This window comes from Coturnix japonica, chromosome 6 (genome assembly GCF_054131305.1).
Source record: "Coturnix japonica strain WE chromosome 6, WE-NBRP24, whole genome shotgun sequence".
Taxonomy (NCBI): Eukaryota; Metazoa; Chordata; class Aves; order Galliformes; family Phasianidae; genus Coturnix; species Coturnix japonica.
The window spans coordinates 1,141,835-1,155,327 of NC_140668.1; the positions used below are offsets into that span (position 1 = coordinate 1,141,835).

Sequence of the window (13,493 nt, forward strand, 5' to 3'; positions counted from 1 at the left end):
TGGAAGTGAGCTCACCTTACCTGGAAGTGACGTCACCAAACCTGGAAGTGAGTTCTGCTAACCCCGAAATGAGGTCAGCAAATTCAGAAGTGATGTCTGCTAACCCGGAAGTGAGGTCAGCAAACCCGGAAGTGAGGTCAGCAAACCCGGAAGTGAGGTCAGCAAACCCGGAAGTGAGGTCAGCAAACCCGGAAGTGAGTTCTGCTTACCCGGAAATGAGGTCAGCATTCCCAAAATTGATTTTGACAAACCTGGAAGTGAGGTCATCAAACTCTGAAAGTGAGGTCAGCAAACCCAGAAGTGAGGTCATCAAACCCGGAAGTGAGGTCAGCAGACCCAGAAGGAAGGCTGAGGCACAGATGGAACTGAACTTGGCAAGGGATGTAAAAATAACCAGAAGGGAGCCTACAGGTACACTGGGCAGAAGTGACAGACCTGGGAGAATGCACTCCCTCTGATAAATGAGGAGGGAGAACTGGCTTTAACCAACATGGAGAAGCGCAAGGTACTCTATGAGTGCTTTGCTGTCTGGATTCTGCTGGAGATATTCTTCCACCTGGCTCCTGTTTTGTACCAGCTGGAGAGAGCACAAGGGCCACCAGAAGTTATCTCATAAAGGAATGGCCAACCTGCAGAAAAGGCTCCAAAGATCCCCCTCCCAAGCATGGCCAGGTTTACAACAGAGACTTTACCCTCGGCTTCCTGTTAATGAATCACCACCAAAGACCTGAAAGTGGTTCAGCACATCCATTAAAATCACAACCCTCCACACTTGTTTCAAGCATATACCCCTTAATTTCTATGATGACAAACCTTACGACATATAGTAGCTGTTTGCCCCACTGCTTCAAGTACCCAGGAGGAAAAGGACACAAATGCATGCTGGCCATCTGTCTGATCTCAGGGCAGACTGAAGGCACCAGAAGGAGAGATGGAAGTGAGCAGAGGAGGACTGTAGCAAGTCATAGAGGCAAGGAATGAGGTGGAAAGCAAGTCAAGAAGGCCAACAGAATAAAACAAAGATGTACCAGATATGAAAGTTTATTAAATACCAAGTTGGAACATAAATATCTGGAATTAAATATAGCATATTAGTGTCACAAAATACATTCATATAAAAAGGTGCAGTACCAATTGGACAGAAGGTTGAAATATTATTTTTCCTTCTTCCCACTGCGAACCACTTCAGGTTCATCATGTGTTCATCTACCAACTGTGAATGTCTTAAGATGAGTCAAATTCTAATGCAAAATCCAACAAGGATATCAAGTCAGAAATATCAAAAAGGTCACCTTAAAGCTTTCTTGTCACAGCTACATACGCACAGTATTTTTAAACCCAAGGTGCGTGAAAGTGACAGCAATGTAAAGTGCATTCTTCTCCAGCTTAATCACTGGTAAAACTTCCACTTAACCAGCAGAAATATTCACAGCATCAGGACAGAAACAGCTGGCAGGAATCCAATCAAAATCTCCTATGCATTAAAATAACACTGGAGACTTTACCACAAACAGTGGAAGGGTTAAATAGAGCCAAAGGAATGCTTCTGGTAAAACCTTTAACAAAAAACGTGGAGCAAAATAATGTGTCAAAAGCATTTTGACAGTTCCATCAAGTTCAAGAACCAACCTTATTCAGTCTGATAGTAAGAAAAAATAGATATGGTTCTTATCCTGAGTGCAAAATAAACTGACTACCCCTCGGTGACCAACAGGTAAGTGCAGAGTGTCAACCTATTTAATACATTTAAAATTTATATTGAAACCGCAGTAAAGATGTTTCCACACTAAGCTGCAGGATGGGAAGTCACAGACCTCCTATGTAAACAAATGATCTCCAGTACTTTTCCCTTTACATTTTAAATAAAAAAATATTTAGATCAGGTAATTTTGGTTTAAAACATCCCGGTACTCCTGTACCGCTCTGCAAAGGGGATCCTGGTCAACATTGAGATTTTTTGAAGATCCATGAATAGATTCCATTGGAGAAGCTCTAGCAGTTTCAAGCTCAGCGGTGGCTGGAAAGAAAAGAAACAAGATTCACGATGTTACTTTTACAGTAGATTGAGTCAAATCAGTCACTGTAAAAACATTACTGATAACTGATCAGGCTACGCTCTAGAGAGATATTTAAAAACTTCCAAGGAAAACACAAATCAAAAAGGACAGGCATAAAGGAAGAAACATTTTTCCACATTCAATGATCAGCCAATACAATTTTTAAAGCTAGTTAAAGAAATTCCAGGTTTTAGAAACACAGAATGGTTTGGGCTGGAAGGGACCTTTTAAGATCACCCAGTTCCAATCTCCCTTCTATAGGCAGGGACAGCTCCCTCTAGACCAGGTTCCTCAGAGCCCCATCCGGACTGGCTCTGAATGCCTGCAAGATGGGGGCTATGCACAGCATCTCTAAGCAACCTGTTCCAGAGTCTCACCACCCTTACATTAGGAAGTAAAGAGTGTCTTCCTAATATCTAGTCTAAATCTACCTACTTTCAAGTTTACAGCCATTTCTCCGCATCCTGTTATTACATGCCCATATATATATATGAAAGTTTCAGCCTTAACTTTAACTGCCAGGGATGTCTTAACTTTCCCTGGCTAAACCCTCTTTCGTTCATGGAAACACATCTTCGATGGAAGCAGAAAAGGATTTTCAGTACTTCCATCCATCAGCCTTTTCCAGACAAGATCCCCAGACCAAGCAAATACTACGGCTCCTACTACACATGTAATTATGTTTGAATATGCAAATGGGCACATGGCAATGGGTTTCTGTCTATTCAGGGAAATTGGAAGAGCTGTGAAGCAACAGCTGGATTCTCAAGGGCTCCCTGCTTCAAAATAACTCTAGGAACAGCAGCAGTGACTCCGGCAGAATGCTAATTGTGAAACAGTATGAATTCTTCTCTGAAGACCTGGCCTTTTATTATAGAACAGGCTTTACACTGCATATTAAAAGCAATCAATTCACGTTGTGTCTGCCTATATATTGCTGAATGATTTTTACCTAAAGAAAGGCTATCTTTTCCACTGATTCTTCTTTATCCAAAGACAAGTATGACAGCATGTCAGGTACAAACAAAAGCAATGAAAAAGAGCAAGCAAAAATTAAGAACACCAGAAAATGTATATGGTATATTTGAAGTGCTGAATGCAATGAATGTATGCAGAAAGAGAAGTAGTGACAGAAGTCCATAAAAATCTTATTTCTGGGCTTTTTTTTTTTTTTTTTACATTTGATGTTTGTGCCTGAGGATGGAAGTTGACTTCAGCTTAAGCCAAGTTTATCTGTGTGGGGGAGATGGTTTGCTCTCCGTGCTTTTTCTCAAAAGTAGCTGCAGAACATTCTGAAGAGTATATTGGTTAGCAGGAAGTTTTCCATTAAAACTCTCTAAGTTAGAGTTAAAAACAACCCCACACTGTGCTTCAAACAGCACAAATCTTGACAACTTTTGAAAATAATTACATAGAAGTTACGAACAGTCATCATCTTCCTTAAAAACACTGATATCAGAGTAGCATATTACCTTGCTGAAGTTCCTTATTGATTTTTTCATCCAATTCCTTCCGTACCTAGAATTATAAATAACACATGCATTATAAATAACACTGCACATTTTATTAAGTAACAGAAACCAGCTTGGATTGCTAGAAAGGAGCATTTACCCCTCGCTCCCCCAGGAGATGTTTATTTACTGTCATTTATTCTGAATGCAAAGTTTTCATAAGGAGAAATTAGACCTTTTAAAGGGCCACAGTCCAAACACCGTATGCGATCATTTACATTTGAAGATATTTGCGACTCCTGTGTTATTTTCCATCAGGTCTTTAACGCATAGAAGTAACTGTCAAAACAGACAGCATATAGCTTCCAGACTCATGCCAATAGCAAATACAGTTAAGTGCTTGGAGCATGTGGCTTATGTGGAGAGGCTGAGAGCATCAGGACTGTTAAGCCTGGAGAACAGAAGGCTTGTGGTCTCACCTACAGGTGTAATTATCTGACTGTGGGATGCAGTATAAAGAAGACAGAGCTAGACATTTCTCGGTGGTGCCAAGTAAAAGAACAAGAGGAAAAGGCAGATGTCAAAAGAGAGGAAATTTATAAGACTGATAAAAATCAGGAGTGCAGACAGGAAATAAAATCAGAAAGGAAACAGAAACTGAGAGACAGAATGGGAAGTAGGTGTTCCCTTTCTTATGCTACCAGTAGGAAAACTGGTTTCATGAATTCATGCACTCACGCTGGTTGCAGCTAGCAGAAGTCACTATTATTTCCTGCACCCACTTTTCAGAGCTGCATTTCTTTCTCTTGTTTGCAATCAGTGCAATTTGTTTCTTCAAACAGTTGCATGGACAAAGTAATTGATACCAGCATTTTGAATAATGGCGGCGTGAAGTATTTTCAGCTTCTTGACCTTGAAGCTTTATCAAAGCTTTTGCAAAATCAAAGCCAAAATCTACACGAGCTTCCTCATCCCAGGAGATGCTCACACTCTACTTCAGATAACCTCCCTTACTTTGAAAAACACCAAATGTGCACAGAGAGCTTTAAATAAAAACAAAAGTGCAAGATGACTACACGAGGCAAACTGCAATTTAAGCTCCTTAGTTTCCAGTTATTATGAACTTTACTGTCAGGAGTACTTGTAATCTCCTCCATCCAAGAAGGAAGCACTTAGTTTGAATTTAATGGCAATACAGAGGTGTTTTTTTGTTGTTGTTGTTTTGTTTTTTTCCCAATAGAAGGAATCAGATTACTGGAAAAATCTGAGGTATAACTGAAGCAAAGACAAGGCTCAGAGTCAGGTAAACTCTTGTCTTTTTAAGTAGCCTGGTGAATAGGCCAAGTACTAAGCAGCACAACTGGCAAAGTACTTCAGAGCTATTGCAGAAGTTGCAATCATGTATAAATTGCTGCAAAATATTATAAAGCTGTGAAGACTTGAAGAGTAGGTTGTTGTTTTCTCAGGTAATAATACATAGCAGGAAGCACAAAAAGAAATGTTTCCTAGGCACAACATGCATCCCACAGCAGACTGTATAGTAAGAAGCAAAGCAATCATACTCACATCATCCTAGTTTTAAAGGATGTCTTTGTTAGTATTATTGTACTAAAAGAAACTAAAAATGAAGATCAGTAAGGAAAAAAACAACGTGGCTTGACCAGAGATGTCTGATGGGCTGAGCAAAGATGTCAAAGTTATCCATTTCAAGTATGTCATACGCTTATGCACATTCTATACAATAAAGTTTAATAAATAGCTTAGCTGGGAACTTCCAATGCCACAGCAGCTGTTTATTAAATTTTCTCTAGTTGAAAAAAAAGAAAAAAAAAACAACACAAAACCTTACGTAAGTACATAGTTATGTGTATATACAGTTAGATAGTTCATCATTTAGATGTCAGTATTTTTGGTGTCTGAGCACTCTAGGAATTCTGTACAATCTTAATGACCTAAAGTCTTCATCACTGAATAGTATTTCACAATGCTTACCTTATCCATGTACACTTCAACTTTTTTTCTTGACAATAATGCAGTCCCAGCTGCATCTAGGAAGCATTCCCCTTGGCTGAAGCTTCTGTTCAGTGCGGAATTGTTGCTGAGATTTCCCAGTTCAGCTGAATATTTTCCTGGACTTGCAGGAGGACCTCCACTGACAGTGCTGCTCGCAATTAAAGATTTGTTTCTTAGGCGTTCCTCAAAGAGCTTACAATTGGCTTCTGCAAGTCTCTCGGTTGTTCTGAAATATTTAAAAACACTCAAAGAATTACCCTTGGTAATATTTTTGCAGAGTCACTTCTTCCAGGTCTTTGACTACTATTCAGCTTTTGAAAAGAGAAGGCATTAGAAGTCCAAAATGAGAGGGGCCCAAAGGCCATGTGTTAAAATGCTATCAACTTCAAACACGGGCCAGTGATGCCATGACTAGTGGTGTGACTGCTAGAACACTGAAGTGAAATGATGGTGGTTCCAAAAATAAAGGGGAAAGGTTTTAGAGGGTTACGCTTACATCCATAGTGCTGACAAGACACAGAAAAAAGATTTTAGGAGGAAACAGTACAAGGTTTTTCATGCAAGCTACTGCTACTTCACGTCTTGTTACCACTCCAAAAAAGCATGCACTTACCTTTCCAGCTTATTTGCTAGCCTTCTTCTCATTTTCATTTCTTCACGATGCAGCTCTTTGTATTTTTCCACTTCCGCAAGCATAGATTCGTTTTGAAAAATATTGTCTTTGGTATTTTTTATTTTGTCCAACTCACATTCAAGCTCTTTTATTCTGCACTTCAGCTGGTCTCTCAGCGAGGCATGATGATTTTCTCTGATTTGTTCTATCTTGTCTTGTGAGGCTGCCTGGACCTGAAGCAGATAATACAATTTCAACCACTGCAAAGAAAAAGTGAACTGCATCTCCCCATACGGTTGCCCATAACCAATTTAAAGGGCCCAGTTTTACTCAACTGAGTCAACTGGACCTTCTCACTACTATCAGCAATCAAGGCAAAACCCTGGAACCAACACGTTAAATAACTGTTTTCATCCACACAGATCTGCTCTTAGCAATATTACTTATGAGAGCAGCTACTAAAAGAATGCTATGGCTGTAGGACAGGGCACACAAAAAGGATTCTACAAAGAAATTATGAGAATCCCATCCCCACTCTTTCTGCCCCACGGTAACTTCAGTGACTTCTTCCCTGAGCATTTTATCCTGTACAATGATAAAACACAACCTGTACGTACGGCCAAGCCATCTCTAAGTTATAGCATTCATGTGATGAACAGCAATAACAAGATGACCAGATGGCCACAGCTTCTTCTAAGAACTGCAAAACAGAAGTCTGTCAAGGGAAGGCTATTAGCTTGGGGACCTGCAGGCAAATTACACACACAAAAGCACTTTCGCCAAACAATTTTCCATTCTTCCACTTCCCTTCAGGAAATACAGAAGTATGGCACTAACACAAAAAACCAAAGTACGAACAAGAAATGAAAAAAGAAGTTACAGAATAAAAACTACAGACATACACAACAAATTCATTTACCTGCAAAAACAAATTGACTTCTTGCAGTTTTTGATTTATTTCTTGTGCAGCTCGCTCTTCCACTTCTTTCTTGTATCGTTCGATTTGGTTGTAAGTCATCATGTGCACATTGTGGACAGCCTCCAGATGTTGTCTCAGGTTTGCCACCTCTTCTTTCAGCTGGCATATGGTCTTCTCTAGTTTTTCATGTTTTTTCATGTTTAGAGCCAGCTCTTCTTGCAAATCATGGTTTTGTCCTTGTAGCTGGACGCATTTTTTACACTCTAAATCCAGCTGATGAGAAAGTTCAGTAACCTACAGACAGTAATAAAATGAACTTAGAGGGGTGTAAAATTATTCTCTGAAAATTTATGAAGGGGAAGACCATCAAGTCTGTAACTGTCATCTGCTGACTCAGTACCCGAGTCAAAGGAAAGACAAGACCATCTTTTAAGAGAAGAACAACTTTTAAGTTCTTGCCAATAGGGTTCCTTGACTTACAACCTTCCTCAGTTCTGTAGCAAGTAAAAGATCAACAAGCAGCAAACTAGCAGAATTTCACTTACAGAGTGTGCTGAAAGGCACTAGGGCCATTCTTTTGTGCACTGCTCTACTGCTTGATGGAAATCAAACCACTCTACCCAGACAGCAGAAAGAATGCCTATCATGCTTCAGGGGGAATGATCCAGTACACAGTTAACTGGGCACAGGAAACAAGTACTCCTCCTGCCATTGCTCTTGAAAGCTTTGTAAACAGTGCTTCAAAAAGCAGCTTCCACAGCAGTGGTAAAGGAAGGTATTTTCTCTCTAGGTCAAATCCAGTGTCTGGTTGCAAGAATATGTACAAAATATGAGATGTTTCAGTAGTTTCCAAGGTCAACCGTGAAGCCAATTTTCTCTCCCAGAAATATAACTTTTCCATACCTACTGAAAAGAATATTACAAGTCTCTAGAAATTAGCATGACCCAAAGAAAAAAACCACCACCAACAACAAAACAAACAAACAAACAAAAACAAAAAAACAAACAAAAAAAAAACATCAAAAAGAACAGAAAGAAACAACAAGAACTTGCCTTTGTTCTTAATTTTTCAACTTCATTCACCATTTCAGAATACCTGTTCTTCATTTCTCCCTGGAAATTAAATTGGGAGTCTCTTTCTTTGGCTTCATGCATCTTTAGTTTTTTCACAGCTTTCTTCAGAAGCCTCTTGAACCTGCACAACAAATCAGTCAAGAAAATAAGCAAAGGAACTAGGTATCTATTTGTCACGCTTGTACAAGAAAAGCATAGCTATGGCTTGCTTCATTTTTAACATGCTCAACAGGCCAAAAGTTAATAAGAAAAACCAGCATTTCAATGCAATAGATCACCTGGAGGGTCCAAATTTCACCTCAACAGAGGAAAAAAAGACTTCCCTCCCAGAAGTGCAAGGCAGCCTACATTTGCTCTTCTTATGGCAGCTACAGAAAATCATAGGCTCATGTACCAGAACTGTCTTGCAAGAACTGATGTGAGATCTGAATTTGTTCAGAGTTAAACACACCCGCTTTTACATTCAAGTTCCTTAAAGCCTGACTTCTAACCTACATGAGCTCTCTTTCAAGTACTAGTGAACCATACCTGTCACATTCCTTCCGCAGTTCAGTATTTCTTTCCCTTTCCTGGTCAAGACATGCTTCAAGTGGTCGTTTCAATTCTATCAGCTTCTTCACCTTCTTTCTTTCATTCTCACACTTTCAAAAAACAAACAAAAATACATGATACACTCAGCACAGGACAGTACACATAACAACTGCAGATAGCACATATTTTGCCACATTCAGCAGAACACTGAGGCACAGGATTCTTGTAAACATTTAAATCACTTCAGGCTTCACACAAGCGGGCCAAGACCTAGGGATACCAATTAACTCCCCTGCTGAAGCAAATGCTCCTCTGCCCCCTTATTGGGCTTTGTCCCAAAAAGCTGGAAAAAAGATGCTAGAGAACAGCTTCCGCAGTTCCTCTGCTAATAGGTCAGCTTGCACAGGTAGCCACAGCCCTGGAGAACACTGCACACTCTACAGCATTCATTCCAATGACCAGCAGGCTCTTGTGGAAGAGTCTGCTTTTCTGGAATTCACCAGTGTCTTCTCAGTCATTACTTCCATATCTTATTTGTGGGTGTTTACTAATTTAGTTGCTGTTCCTCATGGTGTTTTTTCAGACAAACCACAGGAGAGCTGGCAACTAGTTCTGTAGTTTGCATTTGCACCTTATTTATTCTGCAAGGGTTTTAAGCTCCTGTTATTCTGAAAACATGCAGCAGTTCCTCCATACACTGCACTGAAAATAAGGGGTGTTTTAATCCTGCTTGGAAATCAAGGGGTCAGACAATAACCAGAAGGAAATCAAATAAAGAACACAGGAACTGCTGCCTTGCTCCATGTGCTCAACTGGTATCAAACCACACCGTCTTTCTGATAGCACAACTTCGAGATATACTCTTGGCTTTTATTCAATTCCTTCATGACTCCCAATTCAATAGTACTCAGGGCATGAGTAGCAGGGATATAAAATCAGAGTATGTAAGAACTCAAGAAAATGTCAGCATTGCTCTGGGTATTGGCTAAGTGTTAGGGACTGTTTTCTGGGCTCACCTCTTCTAAAAGCTCAGCATTTTCCCTACTCAGTTTAGCAATATGGTCTTCAAGGTGGGCTCTCGACTTTCGATCTTCCTCGCACATCATGCATGAGCCTCTGGATGTCATAGCCAACATATTCTGATTTTGTATCTATGGAAACAACAATGACAAAGGGAATGCCAAGATAACCAGAGAGACAACACTGCACATGAACTGCATTATAAACTAGTAACTCAAATGGAGGCAGGGCTAAGCTCTCACCACTAAGGATCTATAGTGAATGTTACACTGAGTTTATAAAAGATGGCTTGAGAAGCACCGTCAAGAATAGCACTTAATGCTAGTGGAAAAAGTGAATGCTCTCTATAGGTTACATCATTTGGAGATAAGAAGACACACATACAACATTAACTCACAGTTTTCTTCATGAAATTCTCCAGATTTCATAATGATACAAAAATGACTACATTTATAACTGTGCCCACCACTTAAAATTCCCTACACTCACTGACTGTGAAATAACTGCAGATCTCCTCAGAGCAAGAAAATGTTTTCAGAACAGCAATGTTACTTATCCTTTTACACAAAGGAGCAAAGATTTGCATCACAGATGCATTTGTGTGTAAACAAGTTTGCTTATTCAGTTCCCTTTGTAAAGAATGAAAGTTGCCTACATGCTTTGAATAGCACATTTTAAGAAAAAGAGAGACATCCCTGACCTACAGAAGGACATAAAAACCTGACCTTAAAGGCTTATACAACAAACTCATAAAACTTCCTCACGTGTCTTTACAGGATATGTTAAATGTCGGTTCTCCGTATGTGACAATGTATGGGTAAAATACAGAAGTGTTAAAAATGCTAAAAACCTTCTAATTGGTATATCACCAAAAGAAGATGACAGAAAAGGAACCTGGAAAAGAACTCAGACTTTTCTGGTGCAGATAATCAACAGCTTTTCCCTTCCACTAGATCCTTCTTATTCTCCCTATAGCAGCTTAATTTTCCAACAGCAAACTAATTAAAGAATATTCCAAGGTTACACAAGATGCTAAGCCATGCATGGGCACCAGCTACTTCCCAGCTGCCTGCCACTGACTGCACAGCATTACTTCACCTAGTTGTTCTTTCCTTACCTCAGCCCCCTGCGGGGCAGTAAAGTACCAACACATATTCACAAATGGAAAAAGAACCTAATGAGCTCAGGTGGAAACTATGACAAAGCTCTGAAGATAAAATAGATTTCTCACATCCAGGTTTCCCCTCCCAGATCTGAACCACACATCTCCCTCCTGCTGACATTGTCCATCCTATCCATCAAAAGAATCATGCTGATTAACACAAACATTTTCATACTACTGCAAAGATAGAAATGGCAGCAGTGAAAGGTGGAGATTTACAACCTTTACCTTTGAAGGTGTCTTGCCCTGAAACCAATTTTGTCAGTTTACTTGTACTTCACAGCACAAGAAATAAAAAGAGTAAACCAGTTCTTTGCAGAAGTCATTGAGATACCTGCTGATGTTGATATTCTTCTACAGCAGTCTGTACTGTACGTAATCCGGTTATCAAGTCCTCTAGATGACTGTGAACCTAAGAAAGCATCAAGAGAAGGAAGAAGACACTGTCTTTCTAGACCAAAGTTCACATTTCATTATCAAAAATAAAATTTATGCATATCTTTCCAGCTCTCTACTCTTTTCATACTTACCCTCGTCATCAGTCATGAGAAATACCAATGCTATGATAAAACTGTTAGCAAATATCACCTCTGCCATTTGGCTTCAAGAAGGCAACTATGCAGAATACAAAGAATGTCCAATCATAGGATCATAGAATTGCTCAGGTTGGAAAAGATCTTCAAGTCCAACTGCAAGCTAACCATGCTACCCTAACTCTAACAGTGAACAAAGTACCTTCTCCCATCCACCATACATTTGAAAACCATACTTTCTTAACCAAGGGGGAAGAATAAGCACTTCTTTATTCTTCTGCCAGTGTCAGTACAGCACAAAGTTCAACATTCATGTATAGTTATTTTCAGAATCTCTTCAACATTATTTAACAACCACAGGTATAACAAGGCCCCCAGTTCATTGTTTAGATAGAATACAAAAATAATTTGCCTCATATAAACCACAGGTGAAATCATCTTATTTCTGCTAATATCAATCACCTTATTTATGGCAATACCACTGAACAGGGGCAAGTTGCAAGCCTTTCACCAAGCTCTGCAAATAATACCACAGGGATTCCTCTTTACCATTTCATAGAAACAAATACACATCGAGCAGCCAAAGGAAAAGCAATGCCACACAGCAAAATCTCTGAGGAATATAATTCTTGTCCCACAGCCTGATGATGTCAGTCAGGTCTCTGGTATGAAGCTCTTGGAACTGTCACACATGTAAAATTTCCCTGAAGAAACCTGCAGAAAGCCTTTCAAGGTACATATCCCAATATGCATCTGTCCTTTAATGCCATGACTGGCATAAAGAATGAAATATTTAAACCAGCTCACTAGTGTCAAAACCTCACCATATATATATATATATATATATATAGATAGACAGATAGATAGATAGATAGATATAGATATATAGATAGATAGATAGGGTTAAGTATACAACTTAACAACTAAATAACAAATATATATATATATATATATATAGGGTTTAGTAAGACTTGTTATATTATTATGGGAAAACTCTCAAAACTGGAGAATAGACCATCAGGATTTTCAGAGTACCCTACAGTCACACCACAGCTCAGATGACTCAGCTCCCCTACGATCCCCAGGAAAACCACATAACTTTCCCATGAAAAATATCTAAATAGGCTCAGAAGCTCACAAAAAAAATTAAAAAAGAAATAAATAAAAGGGAAGTTTATGACTGGCTTACTGATGCTTCAGTTCTCTTGTCCTGGTGTTGCACAGCAGCTTCCAGTCCGGCATTTTTCATTTCAAGCCTTAAAGAGAAGCACAGATCTTATTAGACAAATCCATAATAGCACACACTGCAAAAGAATGGTGTGAAAGAATGCTATTTAAAGCAAGAGCTTCTTTTAAAATCATGTATTACCCTGATGATGCAACAAGGCAATTCTGACGTTTTCAGAGAATCCCAGAAAGCAAAACCTTGCTTCACTCTGTTATTTTCTTACCGTTGGACATGTTCTTCCAGCTGCTTTATTGTAGAACTGCTTCTGGAAGCTGCTAACAGAAGGTCTTTCATTTTTTGGTTAGAAGCTGATATTTGTCTTTCCTTATTATCTAGGTCAGTCTTCAAATCTTGAATGCAACGCTCAGATTGAATACGCTGTTGTTCAGACTCATGTAACTGTAAAATAGCAATGAGAATCCTCAGCAGCCAGGTTAGGTTCAGTATAGAGAGCTCAGTGAGCACTGAAGAATTTGAATATTGCATGTATCTACATACACCCCCTACCCAAAGTACTGGAATCGTTTCCAATTCATTCAACCCTTCATTTCTCTTAGCAAATGAACAATAACAGATGATATTTCATCATCTGTGACACTGGCCTCTCCCATCTGTACAAAGGATTTTCTATAACACCATTATGAGCATTGACACTGCCAATCCTACCTTCTCAGTGACTTGCGACATCCTGAAACTACTTGTTTGATATTCTATCGAAAATATTAACCAAAAAACCTCATCCTTTTCCTAAAGTGATTTCACAGCTCATTAGTACGTTATTATGGTAGATGTTTCAGAAAAAAACCCACAACTCTCACAGAGAGCAAAAAAGAAAAACTCAAATTCAGCGGTCCGGTATTTCTACTTTTTCTCAGAAATCAGACACCAATCT

At 39.3% G+C, this 13,493-nt stretch overlaps 1 protein-coding gene across 10 annotated transcripts in view; it reads right to left on the minus strand.

The window, feature by feature from the left end:
* Positions 1 to 1,025: 1,025 nt before the first annotated feature.
* Positions 1,026 to 13,493, minus strand: part of LOC107306748 (uncharacterized) — a 57,123-nt gene continuing 44,655 nt past the window's right edge. For all 10 annotated transcript variants that reach the window (XM_085550688.1, XM_085550686.1, XM_085550687.1 and 7 more), the window contains 11 exons: positions 12,825 to 13,000; positions 12,563 to 12,629; positions 11,175 to 11,252; positions 9,675 to 9,809; positions 8,656 to 8,768; positions 8,107 to 8,248; positions 7,054 to 7,347; positions 6,135 to 6,367; positions 5,501 to 5,747; positions 3,530 to 3,575; positions 1,026 to 2,017 (listed from right to left, as the gene is read on the minus strand). In XM_085550688.1, the coding sequence (XP_085406814.1) occupies positions 1,875 to 2,017; positions 3,530 to 3,575; positions 5,501 to 5,747; positions 6,135 to 6,367; positions 7,054 to 7,347; positions 8,107 to 8,248; positions 8,656 to 8,768; positions 9,675 to 9,809; positions 11,175 to 11,252; positions 12,563 to 12,629; positions 12,825 to 13,000 (1,674 nt within the window). In that variant the 3' untranslated portion in view covers positions 1,026 to 1,874. The remainder of the gene's footprint in view (positions 2,018 to 3,529; positions 3,576 to 5,500; positions 5,748 to 6,134; positions 6,368 to 7,053; positions 7,348 to 8,106; positions 8,249 to 8,655; positions 8,769 to 9,674; positions 9,810 to 11,174; positions 11,253 to 12,562; positions 12,630 to 12,824; positions 13,001 to 13,493) is intronic.